The sequence below is a fragment of the Harpegnathos saltator genome, unplaced genomic scaffold (assembly GCF_003227715.2).
Source record: "Harpegnathos saltator strain DR-91 unplaced genomic scaffold, Hsal_v8.6 scaffold182, whole genome shotgun sequence".
NCBI classification, from domain to species: domain Eukaryota; kingdom Metazoa; phylum Arthropoda; class Insecta; order Hymenoptera; family Formicidae; genus Harpegnathos; species Harpegnathos saltator.
The window spans coordinates 656,010-676,158 of NW_020229964.1; the positions used below are offsets into that span (position 1 = coordinate 656,010).

The 20,149-nt window shown below is 32.3% G+C and overlaps 2 protein-coding genes across 3 annotated transcripts; both read right to left on the reverse strand.

Moving 5' to 3' along the window:
- Positions 1-1,172: 1,172 nt before the first annotated feature.
- Positions 1,173-2,330, reverse strand: LOC105184538 (calmodulin-like protein 4). Its single transcript, XM_011143400.3, has 5 exons — positions 2,169-2,330; positions 1,929-1,959; positions 1,721-1,852; positions 1,474-1,656; positions 1,173-1,413 (listed from the first exon to the last, which is right to left on the reverse strand). Exons 1-5 carry the CDS (start codon positions 2,169-2,171, stop codon positions 1,313-1,315), a joined length of 450 nt encoding a protein of 149 aa, XP_011141702.1. The 5' UTR covers positions 2,172-2,330; the 3' UTR covers positions 1,173-1,312.
- An 826-nt stretch (positions 2,331-3,156) lies between these two features.
- Positions 3,157-12,632, reverse strand: LOC105184532 (calcium-independent phospholipase A2-gamma). 2 transcript variants are annotated; one of them, XM_019841981.2, is made up of 10 exons: positions 12,307-12,632; positions 12,058-12,234; positions 5,533-5,944; positions 5,089-5,449; positions 4,804-5,016; positions 4,624-4,647; positions 4,293-4,501; positions 3,977-4,175; positions 3,678-3,884; positions 3,157-3,580 (listed from the first exon to the last, which is right to left on the reverse strand). In XM_019841981.2, exons 2-10 carry the CDS (start codon positions 12,108-12,110, stop codon positions 3,327-3,329), a joined length of 1,932 nt encoding a protein of 643 aa, XP_019697540.1. In that variant the 5' UTR covers positions 12,111-12,234; positions 12,307-12,632; the 3' UTR covers positions 3,157-3,326. The 2 variants fall into 2 exon arrangements, with proteins under 2 accessions (XP_019697540.1, XP_011141692.1); XM_011143390.3 differs by lacking the exon at positions 4,624-4,647 and having other exon boundaries at positions 3,158-3,580.
- Between the last annotated feature and the right edge of the window lie 7,517 nt (positions 12,633-20,149).

Below are 20,149 nucleotides of genomic sequence, written 5' to 3' on the forward strand. Positions count from 1 at the left end.
ATTCATAACAGCCGGAGCCATCTTTTGAAAATGGACCGAACTAATTTGTACACCCAATAGTAAATTTGAAAATTTATCGATAATTTTACCGCAACTATCAAATCCAAATATTTCCCTTTTTAAAGGATCCACTCAAATATCTCAAATATCAAAATTTTTATTAATTTAATAATTTTGAAATTTCCAAAGGTCGATAAGTTAATAAAAGTTAGGGCATTTATATTATATTATAGTAATATATTCTTGATAGTAAATAAAGTAAAAAAGTCTAATACTATTTTTTCTTTCGACGAATAGTTATTGAGATATTGTAAAATAAATGTTGGAAAAGTTACCAAGTTTTCCTTAAATATCTCAAAATACATTAAGCAAATATAAAAATGTTTCAGACAAAAGTTGTTCAAATTAATTGGTAGAAAAATATGATGTAATAAAAAGTTGTGATTTCCATTTAAGAAAATTGATGATCAGTGAATATCTCGAAAGTGGCATCTATAAATAAAATGCTATCGCTGTCTTATGTCCCCCTTCAAGCCAAACAACTTTTATCTTAAGCATTTTCCGATTTAACGCAGTGTTTCTGAGATATTTGAGTAGATCCTTTAAAATGAGACACCCTGTATATACCAGAGAAATGTACATACAGCTTATAATTAGAATTGAAATTTCTATACGCGCCCACACACGTACAGTATGACTATACTCGATGTCCTATGGCTGTCTCGACGATGTCTTTGATAGGTTTTAGGCTCCTAGGTTTTAGGTTCGTAGATTTTAAGTTTCGGAACCTCTTTTACTTTTGAAGAATATATTTCTGAGAGTGATCAGTAATCTTTTCTGGTCCATTAACAACTTCTCCTGATTTTATTTTAAGTGTTTTGTGACATTTTTCGATATTTCCGTGCATTCTAAGTTTTTTGTAGGTTCAGATATGTGGAATTTTGAAAAAAGCCTAACGGCATTTGAAAGTAGAGGTCAAGACGAAAATTTTGAACCTAGAGTTGATTTGGATTCAAAGAAAAATGGAGAAAGCACTGATCCGCTTAGAAAAGAATGCCCCATATACATATATATATATATATATATAAGAAAACAATCTTTATTCATTGTGTGCAATAACCATATAAAAATCCCATGGTTTTATTCCCAAGTTACAAAAGTTTTTTTTTAAATGTATATAATATATTAATCTGTTTATATAAACATCTCTCTTCTGTATATATGTTCATTTAGAGAAATTTGAAAACAATTTTATCATACAGAATGTATGATAAAATATATATACAAAAATAAAAGTTACTCAACACAATGTTCAATAATAATCAGGTACAGGTGCACATGCTATTTTTACAAAATCTTCATATTTCACATGTCCATTCAAGGATACATTGGCTTCGCGAAAAATTTGCTCCACTACAAGAAAGCAATATTTAGAATATTAAATGTAAAATTAGATCAAGTGTTTTTACAAACCTTCCTTGCTACTCAATTGTTCTCCCCAATGAAGCAACATATGTGCTAATTGCCGAGCTGGAATAGTGCCATTATGAGATATATCTGCAGCTTGAAAGGCTTTAATTACTTCTTTTGGTAGGTCTTCTACTCGAGTCTGAAGATGCATAACTTCCAAAAAATCAGCAAAAGACATTTTTCCACCTGTGAGCAAAAGAAAAATTACATATATTCATTAAAAAAATAAATATTATAAAGGTCCTGTTACCTTTATTTTTCATATATTTGTTTAATTCTGCAATAGTTGGGCTTAACCCAAGGGATCTCATAATTATAGTGAGCTCATCAAGTGTCCGAATTTGACCACTTTGTGCAAATAGATAGAAACATTCTCGAAATTCTGTAAAGATGTTTTAAAATTTGTGAATTAAATATAAGTTATGCAGTTTAATATTTTATCATTATTCTTAATGTACCATCTATATCTTCTTCTCTGAAGTATCGTGCCTGCAATTTCATAAAATATAATGAATAATATATACAAACATATATAGTAAAAATAAAATTATAAACAAAAAATACCTGTTATGCAAAAAGAAAGTTGAATATCAAATATAATCAGAAATATAATTAATACAGTAAGTCAATTCTCAAAATTTTTTAATTTGATAACATTTCGAAGACGTCAATATAATCAAAATATGTATTAAACTTACCATGATAGATTAATTTTATGAGAATTCTATTCACTTTTTGAATAAAGTTTGAATATCTTTGCCTTTACTTTTTTACAACTTTCATATGATCAAAATATGAAGCATCACAATCTAACCTCACTCTATTGTATGAAAGCCATATCACCATTGAATAAGACTTGTTGGTCGTCGAAAAATTCTCTCTCTTTCTCTCTATTTATATATATATATATATATATATTCTTATCATCAGAATATATATATATATATTGAATGTATATTTATTTTATTAGTCCACTTATTAATATGAAAAATTGATTTTCATGCAATTATTTATAAAATGTCAAGGGTCATTTTAAGTTAACGTGCTCTAACCTTATGCACAAGTTAATCTTGTGTCAAATATCTTGTATATATATACAATTAAGCTATGAATATGCACAAATACACATATATAAATAAACAATTTTAATAGAATAAAATCGAAATCGGAACTGTTAAATATCTTAGTGGACCAATACTGGGACCAAGCCAATGCATTCGTCTAGTCTGACCCTGATGAAAATATAAAATAATTCTTTGTAATTTATAAATTTCAATATCGTTTGTATTTTGTTAACAGTTTAACATGTCATTTTTTGATTTTAAATGTTTCATTCGTTTTCATAGAATAAATATTTAAATACATTCGCTATCTTTAGAGGTAGTTTCACATAAACATAATATATTCTTTTGATAATAATCACTTCACTTTCTTATCCTATTAAGCATACACAGTATTATAATCCATCATAATACACAAAATACTAAAATATAGATTTACATCATTTCTAGAATCATACGATGAAGAAACAATATCACAGTTAAACAGTTATACTAACAATTATTACTATATTATTCTATTTAGCTCAAAGTATAATAGAAATAAATTAAATTTAAATAAAAAAATGATAGAAATATCTCAATAAATATATTATTTCTATACTAATACTACAAAGAATTACATAAGTCACTTTTAAAGCATTGTAAATCTATAAATACTATTTAAAGCGTAAAGAACATAATCTAAAAAGATTCAAGTTTCTGGTAAGGACATTAAGGTCGAAAAATTGTACTATGAATATCTAAGTAATTTACAAATTATTATGGAATGCACATTATTGCATAAGATTTTGCTTCTTATAGACCAATTAGCTGTTTTTGCAATATAATCCAATCAACAATTTTTTGCTGAATCTGTCGTTTCTCCAGTAAAGTTGTAGCAGCCTTTTGAAATTTGTCTTCATTTCGTCGAATATACATCCTCGCATCTTGCTCCATTTGATCAATTTTCTCAGGTCGTATCTCCACCATTGATAACATTTCCGTCAAATAAGGATTAAATCTGAAGTAGATGTGATCAGGTAATAGATCATTCAGCATCGTGTGTACAGCTAAAAAGGAAAAATCAGTATTAAAATATTCAGTTTTAACACAATGATATTCTTTATTTTAATTTTCATTTTATAAAATGAAGTTTATTGTATTTACCTTCCGTATCGGTAGCGCTATCTAAGATTTTGTAGAATTTTTCCCTCCAGCTTGAAATTGCTAATTGCGAAGGTATTGATTCATTTTCGCAAATACGATGTGGAATCCGACCAGTGCCAAACGATACGACACACTGAATCGGATTATTCGGCCATAATTGTTTAGCTTCATGAATCGCCACAGCGCATGGATTGTTTACTAAAATGCCTGTAACAGCATCATGATAATTTAACATCTAGAAAACTATGAAAATTTTTATGTGGATGAAACTTTGTATTGAAATTTCCTACATAACTTACCGCCATCTTGGTGAAGACATTCACCATACTTAAATTCTTCAAAGTAACTCGGTGCAGCAGCTGATGCTCTTACAGCTTCCCATAATTTATGTTTATGAGATCCCATGTATTGACTTTCCACCCGATGTGGTAATGTATAGTTTCTAAAAACGTAAGCCATAACACGTTCGTGATTTACCACTGCAGATATTGCTGAAAACTAAAAAACATATACATGATTAAATGCTTTTTATATCTAAATTATCCGTTTGTATATATGACTCATATATTATAAATTTTACTTCAAATTCTACTCGATATGTTGACTGTTACACACCTTTGGTGCATTTGGGTCACGAGTAGTTTTGATTAGAACCTTATCACCTAAATGCTCTGCTAATAATTGTTCCCATAGTGCAGTATCATAATATGCATGGCTCCAGACTAAACTGCTTGTACCTTTTATAGCACTTTGTGTGAACACTTTAGTGCTCAATTCTTTGTATAATTCTGACACTTCTTCCAATGACTTTCTCTTGTGTCCTCCTACAATATTAAAAACGAAAAAATCATGAGTCACATATAATACAAAAATTTCTAATTTATTAGCAAGATAAATGCATCGCCATGTATCGTGTTGTAAATCCATTATTTAGAGAAAAGTTTACCTTCAATAACATCCTTTGGTAATACTGCATATGATTAACACAAAATTAGTACACGTATGTCAGATGTGAAATTAATGTATTTTATCTCTCAATATCTTTCAATAACGCAACATTATCTTGCAATATTGTTATAATAATGTTTTAATGTGATTTGTAAAAATCTCAAAACTGTATAATTACCTAATACAGCAGCCAGAATAGCACCTGTGCTCACACCACATATGTAGTCAAACATTTCATATGTTTTCTTTCCTGTGAGTTCTTCCAGCTTCTTCAGCATCTCTATTACTAATACTCCACGAATACCACCTCCATCGATTGATAAGATTCTGATACCACGACTAGGTAGAGGATCAACATAACCCATTACAGCAAGTGCTTCTCTAACAGATGCTGTCGAAATAATATATGACTAAAACCTGATTTTTTTCTTTTCTATATTTATTCTATATTTACTTCTTATACCTTTAATCTGTTCATCCTTTGTCTTCTGACGAGTTTTTAGCAAAACTCTGATTGCTCCTTCCTTAATCGCATAATGTCTGGCTTCTGAGTATTGATCAATATGGAAAAGAAGATCCTCAATTCTCCGTAATTTGGAAGCATTTGACTCAGCTGACAAAATACTATTCAAAACATGACGTGTACGAGATACAATGCTATGCTTTGGTATGTTGCTGCCAATATTCACTTTCCATTTTGGTATAACAATATTTTGTTTATTCTTGACAGATAACTTGGGAAATAATGCTGAGAGAATTTGTGGAATGGTAAGGTTTTCTTTTAATTCTGCTTTATTAATAGATACAGCTTGTTCGTGAATTTGCTGTTAAAGAAATTAATTTTTTGGATCAAATATATAAATATTAGCTTCTTAAGTTAAATTAATTTTAAGTTTAAAATAATTACCTTTTGTATTTTTGGTTGCACAGTTTTAGAACTATCTATAAGAGATTCTGCTTGATCAGACATATGAGTTACTCTTGTATTTTCATTACTATCCTTTTGCTTTGTATCCAACGAATTCTTATTTGGTTCGGTGGATTTGATAGAATCAGAAGATGACAATTTTCGTATGGTGTCAAGTTGCGAATAGGTTAATTTTTGCAAGATATCTAACCAATCTTTCGAGAAATTAATCTGCTGGTTTTTGTCGTAATTGGTCTTGTTTAAATATTCTCTTAATTGTGATAAAAGCTTCCATTGATTTTGCATTGACATTTCGACTTTTTTTATGTTGTTTATAATGCGTAAGAGATTATTTGTAACGCTTGTTATGTTCCTATTGGCTTCTTTACTAGCTGCATTGTCCGTAAACTTTCTATAATTGGCAAACACATACCGGTTGACACATATTTGTTGAATTATTACTTATATTTCTAACACAAAAAATACAATAATAATCTAATTTACGATGATAACTCTATGATGAGTAACAATAGATCTATTTGCGTTATTTGCACGTTATTTGCACTTTTGACTTATGGGTCTGTTCTTTTTTGCTGCGTCGATATTCACTGCCAGCATTGAAATTCTATAGTATACGTGATAGAAATTATATATTTTCAATACTGGCAGTGAACTTCGGAACGCAGCCTTTAGACACTACTGAACTGATATAATAAGTTAGAGTGAGAAAATATATTGTGATCTCACTCTAATTTAACGCACCAGTTCAGCAATGCAGCTAGAAAGAACAGATCACATACCTCATGCCCGTTACACATTGACCTCGCTTTGGAAAGAAGAACTCTGATTGGATATCGTTTATCGTGTTCGATATGCAACGGGCATTAGACGTAAAAATATCAAAAATGGAAGTTCCCTAGTAGCACACTTCATTGACGTTACATTGGTATTACGTTGGCTATGTTGACATAAATTGAAGTTACATTGGCCCAGTGTATCCCAATATACAGCCAATATTGGTTAGATATTAAATTATAATATATCGCCAATATTGCATAGCATTGTTATATCAATACCCAGACAGCACACGGATGTCCATTGGATGTCCGTTATATGTCCACTTTTTTACAAAAGACGTCCATAGGATATACGTTTGTCACAATTTCGGACATAGGACGTCCGATGGACGTACATCGGACGTCCTATAGGTCTGATGTCCAATAAGGGCATCCTTGTTACGTCCAATTTATGTCCACAGACGTAAATCGGACATACGGACATAGGCTGCGTTCCGATATTCACTGCCAGTACTGAAAATATATAGTTTGCATCACGTATACTATAGATTTTTAGTGCTGACGGTGAATATCGGAACGCAGCCCTAAATTGGACGTGAAACGTACATCCACTGGATGTCCGGTGCTATCTGGGTATTGACTTATATTGAGGTTACATTGGCCCAATATATCCCAATATGCAACTAATATTGGTTAGGTATTAAATTATAATATATCGCCAATATTGCATAGCACTGTTATACCAATATTGACTTACATTGGGGTTACATTGGCCAATATTGGGGGTCCAATTTGTAGCCAATATTGGCCCAATAATATGTGCTACTAAGGTTATCGCGAACAAACCTCTTATTGTATTGTCTTCATCAACCTTCATCGAAGAACAGACGCCAGTCTTTTTATATTTTTTATATTAGTATGGACGTTATTTCCTTAATTATTATTAACCCCTTGACATACAAATAAAACGGAATTTGATGCGTTTGAAAAATACTATTTAATTTAGCTCAACTGAACAGTTATGTGTAAGCTTAGAAACAAAACATTTTATTTTGAAATTTGCATTGCTATATAACATTTAATCAGGTTGATATATAATGTTAATGGACAATAATTAAGTAACATTATAAAATAATAAATTAGTAGTTCTGCAAAGTATGAAACATTTCAAAACATTTTGGAATATGTAAAGGAACTAGACATCTTTTATACCACCAAATTGTTTCGCTTCTTATATTATTTTTTATGTACACATGGCATCTCTTTGCAGGATGTTCCTTTTTATTAGTCGAAGGTATATGTTCAGGAAAATGTGCCCAATGTTTTGCATGTAGCCGAGTTGGGCACTCATTTTGCGACAGTCTGCCACGTGTCGGATAATTAGAAAGAGAAAACTTTAAGAGATCACTGTTATACTGAACGCTGCTTTCAATGTGCTTCTTTCTACTTTGCTGGTTTGCCGATGCGATTTTGTTACCGGTACCGTTGAGAAGGGGGGAGAACCTTGAGCATTCGAAAACAGAATCGACGCACGATTCTCGACGTCCGCCGGAGACAGTTCTTGACATCTCGGAGACATCAGTCTACAATGGCACATGAAATGAATGAAGTCTCCCAGACGTCATTATATGTCAAGGGGTTAAGTAACAGTTATCAGAAAAATAACATTAATAACTCATCAAATTTGAAGAGTAACAATTAATAGATTAAAATTATTTTCATTAACATTCAATTTTACAAGAGCAATAAGTATTTACGATCAACTGTCAATCAATAACCAACTAAAGCCAATAGCACACAATGGGTCTGTCCTTTATAGCTGCACTACTGAACTAGTGAACAATAAGTTAAAATGAGACAAGCATATTTTTCTCACTCTAACTTATTATACTAGTTCAGCAGTGCAGCTATAAATAACAGACCTAATGCTTGTTTTCGTGCTGGATTTAGTGAAGTCCAGTTACATGCTAGAAATGCTAAGTTCTAATTATATCATTTCTAATATGTTATTAGATCTTATTAGACCCAGCATAAAACAAGTACCGTGTGCCACTGGCTCTATTGTTCACGATTCTTCCATTATAAGATGATAACTGATTATGAATCCTTTAATCTACAAAGGCTTGAAATAGCTTGAGACCATAAGGTGTGCACGCATTTTTTGATGCGCGCTCTGCGAAACTATACCCAGTCAGAATCATAACGTTAATTCGATGTTAAAATGGTCGATGAAACGTTGAATCAACGTTAATTCAATCCTCATCGATGTCGAATCAACATTGTGGTTTTGATCGGGAAGGGAAACCAATGGCAATTTTATATCTAGTCGGAGCTGTAATGTTGATTTGACGTTGAAATGATCGATAAACCGTTGAATCAACGTTAATTCAATCCTCACTGACATTGAGTCAACCTTGAATCAACGTTGCGGTTCTGATTGGGTAACAAAATAGCCTTGTTACTTTACTCAGCCGTTCAGTCGACTCAGTCATCACTTATCAAATTCATCATCATTATCTTATAAAAACTTTAAAGAATGTAATCATATGTAATAAACAAATTTTTTATAAATAAAGATTTTTTCAGGAATCGGTCATTTTAATTAGAATTTTTACAGAATTTTGATAGTCTCCCTTCTTTCAACGAGTTCTATAGATTATCCTTATCACGCGTAGGGATGCAACGATTTCTCAAAATATCGATAACGATATTGGTTGCGTTCAGAAAACAAAGCGCTCATTGAGCGCTTAGTAACTATTGGTCTTTACTGTTAGATCTTTACATTCAGACCAATAACGTTGACGAATTACTCAACCGTTGTGTAACCGTTGTGTTTTCTGAACGCAGCCATTATCGTCATTCAGAACCATTGGTAACGATAATATCAATAATTTTAAAAAATATCGATATTTATATCGATATTTATAAAAAAATGTATACATATAGAGGTATGCATATAAAGGATATGTACGAAAAATTTGAAAAGATCTTTTAAAAATTTTTATCTTTATATATAATTTATTGTCGTATTCTTATTAGAAAATATATAAGGAACCGCAGTCACATTTGCCGATCACCATATACATGGAGTAGGAGATCTATTGCGGTTCAACGATTGAGGTGGAAATGATAAAAGTGAGCGAATTTACTAGACATCGAGCAATTACATAATATATATTCTAGTGAATTCACTCACTTTTATAATTTTCATCTCGGTCGTAGGACCGTAATAGGTCCCCAGAACTGTAACTGAAAAATACAAAAATCAGTAAAATTCATATCAATATGTCGATTTTATCGGAGATAAAAGAATATCGATAAATATTCGATATTTGTCTCTCGATATATCGATATGTCGATATTATCGATTTATCGTTGCATTCCTAATCATACGTCGATAAAATCAGAAATAAGAGTTCCTGTTCATTAAACCATCGATACACAATCAAATACAATTAACATAACGGTATGTATTTTGAAGGAATGATTTTAATGGCACATGCTCACAGTATTTCGTTTCCACGAATGAATAAAACATATTTCACATTTATTTGTGTGTGGCAATCACTGTCCACTATCCACAGTTATTACTGTTTAGAAATATATTTAGTAAATACACTGATTTATATCTACCATACAACTATACCATAAATGAATTTTCCAGATACAAAACGCAGACAGGAAAATGTACCTTTGTAATGTATAATAAATAAACAAAACATATTAATCCATATATATTTATGGTATAACAATTGCATTCTATTGTAAAAAAATTTATATTCTGGAAAAACGTTCATTTGTCGAGACTGGCACCAGCAACGTCAACACTATAAATCAAGCGCTGCCGTTGCATCACACATCCCTCGATCATCCGCGGAAAAAAATTAAATGTGTTTTAAATATAGTTCATATTTTGTCCTTTATGTGGACTAAATTAAACTTAAATAAAAACCAAATATTAAAGAGTATTTTAATTCAAATATGTTCTTAATATGCATCCAAATAAAATTTAAATATGATCCTGTCATTAGGTTAACTTTGCCCAGCCACATTACATTTTTACTTGAATTTAACTTCCTTTATATAAAAGACAAATAAGATGTCATATCTAAAATATATTTAACTGTTTCTCGCAGGCAAATATTTTACTCAAAGTTCGTAAGCCGGCAAGCGCGCTATTTATGCAACCGGTCTAAGGCGTTTAAAATTTTTATATTAGATGTACAAATGAATAGTCCAAATTTTTAAACTAAATTTAACCTAAATTTAAACCAAATTTAAAGATTTATTCTGAAAAAAAATAAAAAACTTGATAAATATGACATTTAGAGGGCTCACCTCCAATGATCTTGATGTTGACACATATAGGGTCCCATTTTAATTGTGTACCCCGATTAACATTGTAAAGAGTGGTCGGATAAAAATGTTTTACATAAAAATTATTTAGTTTGAGCAGGAGCATATACTGAATACTTTTAAAGGTTATATTGAGCCTTTTTCCATACTAAATTTTTAATAACCATACTCGTGTTTAATATCTACATGTCAACACTATATAACTGCAAAAGAGCAGGAAAATCAATTAATTTTAAAATTAATTTCTTTGTTGCTTAAAAAATTCGGATTATTCAATTGTACATTTAATCCTTCTTTTTGTTTCCAAACACTTAAGAAGCACATCTTATCCCTTTATTCAATACTACTTGACATGAAGACATATAGCTTAATGAGTTTCGTTGAAATAGATTCGTAGCACATTGTGTAGACCTCTTGCTCTAAATGTATATATAGTTACGAAGTTGAGGATATCAATTACGTAGCCTCTAGGTAGATAGTAAATATGATAATGTATGAGGTGAAATGTATAATTAATTAGATAGAAATAACAATGACTATTCATTTTACGTTTCTAAGTGGATGGAAAAGAAAAACTTGAAAACTCTAAAAATCTTGCACCATTTTATTATACAAACCGGAAGAGAGTCGCTTAAACAGTTGAAAAATGGAAAAGTTAGTAGTTTTAGTTAAATCTCTAATAGCGGAAAACTGGTACACAAACTAAAGACATATTAAATTAAGAAAATATAGACTATATAAAAATCAAACGCAAATATGATATGAAACATTGAATGATACCATCCTTATGTATTTAACCTAACCTAACATTATCTTTGTATATTCTAAGTAAATAAGAAAGTTTTCTTGTAATAATGAAATTTTTTATTACTGACATGTTTTTAAAAGCATTGAATATTATTATTGATGGACTGTGATCTTATTCTTCTCATATCTTTTTTCTTTTTGTTATTATTTTGGTTATAGAATTATAATATATAATGGTATAAATGACTCTCTGTACTTGTGCGATGTTTATATCGACAATAATAATATCCGTACGAGATGCTTTTATCAAGATTACGCAATGGCAATTGTTACGTATGATGAGACATACGACTAAATAATTTAATAACAATAATAGTATTGATTTAATATTTTTCAGAATAATTAAGTGCAATTACGTTCGATTTAATAAGTTATTTGATTGGAAATACATCGGGTAATATGTAGAGGATATTTCAGAATTTCTTATTTTAATCAGTTGATTAATTAACTTTGATGGCAAATAATCTTGAAGTAATGATAGCCAATTCACATTAATTAATAAATAAGTAAATAAATAAATAAAGTTATAGTCTTTAGTTAATATAGTTCACATATTTTTACTCACCTAATTAATAAAATACACTTGTGGCAGTGTTTCACGTGTGTTTTGAAAAACATTGCACTCTCTTTCTCTCTCCCCCTCTGTTATATTTTGCAACTTGCAAAACACGATGTAATTCCCAACACACTTCTTTCAGAAATATTGTTCAATTTTTGTTTAATTTTTTCGCACGATTTTTTTCTGTAAATGCACCGTTAGTATTACAACAAAATCGGTAATAATTACAATTCTGGTCATCGTTTGTTTACGTACATGATAAAAGACGCACAAGTTTCGTTCTAATTAGATCGGCGTAATTTGATCGAGTTTACGATGCGAACCAACCGTATCGTCTTGAACCTTCGCTGTTACTAAACCTAACTTGGATCGCCTCGTTCTTTATACGAAAGTAGCACGTGACACACCGCGTCGGGTTATATCGCGTTTCAACATGACACGGCAAATGGCTTCTCGTAAATAACATCGTACGACACACACGTGGGCCAACCCGGGATAATCGCGTGAATTTACTTCCGCGTCACATACAATGCGACATTAGCCGCGTTCTTTTTTTACGCGATATTTTCAAACGTAATTCACGGCACGCACTATTTTATTTATAAATATTTTCTATACGAGTAATCACACGTACGTAAATCCATCCGTTTCTGTAATGAGTGTATTGAGAGAGAGAGAGAGAGAGAGAGAGAGAGAGAGAGAGAGAGAGAGAGAGAGAGGAGAGAGAGAGAGGAGAGAGGAGAGAGGAGAGAGGAGAGAGGAGAGAGGAGAGAGGAGAGAGGAGAGAGGAGAGAGGAGAGAGGAGAGAGGAGAGAGGAGAGAGGAGAGAGGAGAGAGGAGAGAGAGAGAGAAGGTGGAGGAGGAGGAGGATTGGGAAATTTCGTTTTCCAAAAGTAATTTTTTATCATCAATCATTAGATAGACACGTAATTCGTTCAAGTAATTTGCTGCTACTTATCCCATATATAAAAGTCTGTAATTTCACAATAATTCATAATTAAGTATTGGCCCCTGATAAATAATTACTGAAATATTGGTAGTATCTAATCACTGAGAAAAAATTTCTTATTTAATAAGTAATTTCCAATATTAAATTCTTATAAAGGTAGAATTTCATTACACGTTGACTTTCGATAAAATATTATTTATTAATTATAAGAAACTGAGTATTTATTATTAATTTTTACTGAGTTGACAAATCATTGGCATAAAATATAATATATTGATATAAAATATAGATAAACATATCTGTTAATGATCCGCATGTATAAAATAACGATAAAACCAACGGTCGCCATTTATTCACTCATCTTTTCTTCAAAACAACAATACTTTTAATACACGAAATAACTAATTAATTATTAACTTACTAGTATTAACTTTTTTATAAAGAGATAATGAAATTTTTAAATGCTTAATGTACGCAAACACACATTAATGTGCACACACACGTCTGTTTTTGGAAAATACAAGATTATTAATTAAACACCAAATTTATTAAATTATTAAATTATAAACGCCATTGTTTATTATCAGCATTCATTTCCGGTGTTATATATCGTGGCATCAAGAGTATTTGTACGTTATCTTTCAAGTAAACAAACACGTTTTGGACGCTCGTGACTTAGTTTCATCATAAGTTTACACGCAAATCGGATGATGCCAATGTCACATGGCATCAGTGAAATCAGACTCGCGATAAGCAATACTTCTTATTAGTCGCACTCATATGACCTTGCGATCCTATTGGTCGCCCGCAGAGGCTCGCCATACCGCGTTATTTCTTTAAGAAGAATTACCTTACTACTTAGCCTGAAATGTCACGTCAATAAAGACTACGCACCTATTTAACAGCATCAAAACAAGATTTACCGGTGCGCATTTCCCGGCGAAAAAGTTAATATTAAAACGACGTTGTCGAAACAACATCGTTTCGATATTAGAGCGTCGAAATTAGCTCGAATCGACGTTGATTCGACATCGAGTTATTTTTCTCGCTGGGCTAAGTTATTTGCTGTATCATCCGAGTTATCAACATTGATTCCTCGATATTTCATGTCGCCCTGAAAATTCACAAAAAATTTGTACAATAGTATATGGATAAATATAATTATGTGTAATGGTATCAATCTGATATCATTAACATTATGAACGTGAAGGCGTAGAATAGATAGAGATAAACAAAAAAGCTCATATTGTTTTACGATATTCAATAATATACAATAATTACCGAATGTCATTAATTATAAAAATTGGACGAATGAACGCATGCACCGAGATGGTAAAAAAGAAGCGTTTAATCCAGCGACTCATTTTAGTACCCAGTCAGAACCATAAAGTTGATTCGACATTGATTTAACGTTGAAATTATCGATAAACCATTGAATTAACATTAATTCAACCCTCATCGATGTCGAATCAACGTTGTGGTTCTGACTGGAAAGGAAAATGCGCTGCTGCTTATATGCTTACACTTACATCGTCGCTCGTATGTCTCGTTGCATCGTTTCATGTTGATGGATTTTATATATTTATGAATACAACTACGAGTCAGTCACAAGTCAGAACCACAACGTTAATTCGATTTAAATTCGACGTCGAAACGATTGAAGACACGTTAAGTTGAATGGAGGTCGATTTTGATACAATATCGATTTATATGATTTTTAATTTTTCATACACTGAGAAAAAATTATATTAAAATTAAACAAATCTTTGTTCGAATACGACTGTGAATAAATTTATTCAAATTAAGCGATTAATTTCTAAAATAAAATACAGAGGTTCTGAATGTAAACTTTTTTCTTGAATTTTAGAAAATAATTGCTTAATTTAAATAAATGTATTCACAATCGTATTCGAACAAAGATTTGTTTAATTTTAATACAATTTTTTCTCAGTGTAGGATATATCATTTATTTCAACTGCCGGTCACTGTAATGTGTCTTATTTATTACCACCAATCAATGATCAATGCATTATAATTAATAATAATGCAATTGGGTACTTAAAATGCATTATGATCAATACGACATCTACGTATTTCATTAATAACAAACTTTTTTAGAATAAATGAGGAGCTTTTGTTCTGATTTGAATTTCTTTGGATTTGTATTAACTATTTTGCTATTTGGAGATTACCCATTATATTTCGTTAAAAATCTAAAATCAACCATGGAATCTCACATACTACACGCACACACACACTGGTTCATTAATATATATTGTATCAATCGTCGCATATCTAATGTTGTTACGTTATTCAATGTTTATTCTTTTAATGTTATTATGTTATAATGTTCTGTGAACACTATAAAAAGATACATTATACAGGATTATAGAAAAGTGTCGGCTGCCCCTATTATCTCCAGAAGTACGCACTTTTACGGAAAATGACTCGAACAAAAGTTGTAGGGATCATGAAGTACTATCTTTCGGTGACCTTAAAATTGACATTGAACTTGACTTTGAAGGTTATTTAAAGGTCAACTCGAAATTTCCAAATAGAAACCTCAATTTTTTACTACACCGTCTTTTTTTACCAATTAATTTGAACAATTTTTGTCTGAAACATTTATTTATTTGTCTAATATTTTTTGAAATATTTAAGGAAAACTTGATTACTTTCTCAATATTTAACTTACAATATCTCGCTAACTATTTATTGGAAGAAAAAGTGGTACTAGACTCTTTTACTCTATTTAGTCTCAAAAATATATTGTTACAATAATGTCCTGATTTTTGTTAATTTGATAATTTTGAAATTTCCAAAAGTCAGTAAGTTAACAAAAGTCAGGACGCTATTATAACAATATATTCTTAAGACTAAATAGAGCAAAAAAGGCTAGTACCACTTTTTCTTCCAATAAATAGTTAGTTAAATAGTAAGTTAAATATTGAAAAAGTTATCAAATTTTCCTTAAATATCTTCAATATCAAATCAAATCAAATCAATATCAAATTTTCCTTAATATCAAAAAAATATTAGGTAAATAAAAAAATTTTCAGACAAAAGTTGTTCAAATTAATTGGTAGAAAAAGACAGTGTAGTAAAAAATTGGGATTTTCATTTGAAAATTTCGAGTTGACCTTTAAATAACTTTCAAAGTCAAGTTCAAGGTCAATATCAAGGTCACCAAAATATAGTACTTCATGATCCCTACAACTTTTATTTGAGTTATTTTCCGTAAAAGTACGTACTTCTGGAGATAATAGAGATCCGATATTTTTTAGTAACCCTGTATAAGGATAAGTCGTAAAAAGCCATTGTCAGAACTATTGGGATCTTCGCGTGCCATTCGACCATCACGTTAAGTAACGCGTAGCACGTTTAAAATGATGGGGTGGGTATAGTTCCCCGTGCTGCTTGGGATGAAAGTCATCGAAGAAGGATACGCGAATGTTCGAAGTATATGAGCGAAGAATATGAGTGTGTGCGTGCGTACATGCGTGCATGCGCGCATGCGTGCGTGCATATGGCAATCTTCGGTCTCAGCGATTACGAGAGACGTGAAAAAATTAAGAATACTTTTTTTTATAAATATATGTATATGCACATTGACATTCCTCGAGTAATTAGTTCGACATTGAAATTGCAGTTGAAGATATGTCTACTTATACACGTTTCGACGTCGAATCAATCCGAATTTCAATATTCGGTTTTCGAAACGATGTTATTTCAACGAATTATTTTTGACTGGGTCTACAACTCACGACTAAACTGAATGTAAAATTAAAAATTAAACTCTTTAATATGGGAACGAACCGCTAACAAGTAGTAAAAGCTGCCATTCTTAAAATAAATAATCTTTACAAAGAAATATTAATTTATTGGTTCTCTTAAAAGTAAGAATCTCCTATGCTTTTCAAATCACGATTAACACTCTATCTTTATCGTTTATATTTTCAAACTTTATTTTCCAGTATATGGAATGATCTATCCAAATTGATATATAAATATCAGGTTAGCAACAAAGTCATGTCGTTTTTCACGGATAGATAACTTTACTTGTCATTAAATGTGACAGCTGACATTTCAAGTTTTTTTAACAAAAGAAAAGTATATTATTCGGTAAAGAATTGTTTGTTTGGCATTGAGTTAAAAATGAAAAACCAAAACGAACATTTCCGCTATATTTCATTTTTTTACTTTCAAAAAGGAAAGGACGCTGTGCAAGCCCGTCCAAAGTTATGTGCTGTGTATGATGAGGAATTTTTTTAACAGAACACCAATGTCAGCGTTAGTTTGTTCGTTTTCGTTCAGATTTTTCTGTGGAAGATGTACCACGGTCAGGCCGGCCAATTGAGGACAATAAAATAAAAGCATCGTTTGAATCCAAGCATCATTATATGACACATGAGATTGCTAAGACGCTAAACGTATCACATACGAGCATCGAAAACCATTTAAAACAATTTGGGTACGTCAACAAACCCGATATACAGGATAAGGACAAAAGATGGAAAACCTTAAAAATCTCGAAAAATATAAGTTTTACAGGAAAGTGTTTCAGACAAAAGTTATAAGACTCGAAACGATGTATTTACTGATTTTATCAGTTTGACCATGAATGGTGTTACCAAGGTCAGGTCAATTTATTTTTTTAATGGAAACTTCCATTTTTTATTATATCATCTTTTTTTACCAATTAATTTGAACAACTTTTGTCTGAAACAGTTTTTTATTTACCTAATATGTTTTGAGATATTTAAGGAAAACTTGATGACTTTTTCAGTACTTAACTTACGATATCTCGCTAACTATTTATCAGAAAAAAAATGGTACTATACCTTTTTACTCTATTTGGTCTCAAGAACATATTATTACAATAGTTCCCTAACTTTTGTTAACTTATTGACTTTTGGAAATTTCAAAATCATCAAATTGTATGGGTGCTACACAAACTCAAGGAAATTCATTTCATTAAACGCATCAATATCAGAGATTCTTTGCTGAAATGTGAGCAAAAAACAATCCGTTTTTGAAACGAATGTTAACTGGCTATGAAAAATAGATTGTTTATGACAATGTGGAACGAAAAAGATCGTGGAGTAAACGTGATGAACTGCCACAAAGCACTTCTAAAACAGACATCCATCAAAGGAAGATTTTACGAGGGCGGTCCGATAAGTACTTAGCCTCACCGCCCGATGGCGCCACTATCGCAAGAGAAATTTACTATCGTGTAGTACATTCTCGTAGACGGCTACTGTCGAAATTTCAGCCGAATCGGACTCGTAGTTTTGTTTTGACCGCGTGTGGAAGCGGGCGTGTCCGCGGATTTTAGAAAAATGGAAAAAAAGCAATATCGGTCGGTGATTCGATTCTTGTTTTTGGAATGGAAATCGCGCAGCGAAATCAAAGAGCGCTTGGATGCTGTGTACGGTGACTCTTCTCCTTCGATGGCGACCGTCAAAAATTGGTTTAACGAGTTTCAACGTGGTCGCACGTCGGTTTTTGATGAGCCACGCCCAGGTGCCCCGAAAACGGCTACCACGGAGGATAACATGACAAAAATCCACGATCTCGTATTGGCAGACCGCCGATTGAAGGTGCGCGAGATAGCTGAGACAGTAGGCATCTCAAAAGACGTGGGTCATATCCTGCATGAAATTTTGGGCATGAGAAAGCTGTCGGCGCGATGGGTGCCGCGTTTGCTCACTCCGGACAACAAGCGCAACCGTGAGACCACTTCAGAGCAGTGTTTGACGCTGTTTAAGCGCAATCCGAAGGAGTTTCTGCGTCGTTTCGTGACCGTCGACGAAACATGGATCCACTGGTACACACCAGAGACCAAGAAACAGTCGAAACAGTGGACTTCACCCGGCGAACGTGCTCCGAAGAAGGCGAAGACTGTCCTATCGGCCGGAAAGGTGATGGCCACCGTTTTCTGGGATTCACAAGGTGTGATCTACATCGACTACCTGGAGAAGGGCAAAACGGTCACAGGGCTGTACTATGCCGAATTATTGAGCCGATTCGACGCCGAATTGCAGAAAAAACGGCCCCATTTGGCGAAGAAAAAAGTGCTCTTCCACCATGACAACGCACCGGCTCACACCTCCGCCCTCGCCACGGTCAAATTGGTCGAATTGGGCTACGAACTGCTACCCCATCCACCGTATTCTCCAGATTTGGCCCCGTGCGACTTCTTTTTGTTTCCAAACTTGAAAAAGTCACAGGGCAAAAGGGCAGAAATTTGAGTCGAGTGAGGAGGTCATCGCCGCCACGGAGGCCTACTTTGCAGACCTCGAGAAAACGTATTTTTCAGACGGGTTAAAAAAGTTGGAGCATCGCTGGGTCAAGTGTATCGAGCTAAAAGGAGACTATGTTGAGAAATAAATCGCCACTTTTCCAAAATTTTCGTTTTTCTTTTGTAGGCTAAGTACTTATCGGACCACCCTCGTACTATCTGTTTGGTGGGATTACAAGGGTATTGTATTTTGTGAACTACTTAAATGTAATCAAATGATTGATTAGGAATTGTACTGTCGTCGATTGGACAAATTACACGAAGCAATCAAACAGAAACGCCCAGAATTGTTGTATCGTAAAAGTATTGTCTTTCATCATGACAACGCTAGACCACATACATCGTTGGCACCCGCCAAAAATTATTGCAGCTTGGGTGAGATATGTTATTACACCTACCATATTCGCCTGACCTTACACTATCAGATTACCACTTATTTCGTTCCTTGCAAAATTCTTTAAAGAGAAAAAAAATTCCTACCTTCTATATGCGACCTGTAATAGGCAAACTACTTATTGCTTTATAAGTCAAAAACTAAGCTTTGGGTAACATTTTGCAAGAGAAGAATCGTCTTAGAATGAATGAAATGAAAGAACATGTTCGTTCAAGAACATGTCATTTTAAGGATAAAAGGTTGTTCCGGATCATCCTGTATATTACAACTACAAATTAAAATCTATGTAAATTTTGCCGAATAGACACACGTCTATTTAGGACCAGAAAAAGACAACAGATGATACAACTTTCTTTTTCACTCTTTTTCGTAATTTTCTTTTCAACGAGAAATAAACTCGTTAGATATAATATTAATGTTGATCATCAGTTGTCACAGCCATAAATTGCCT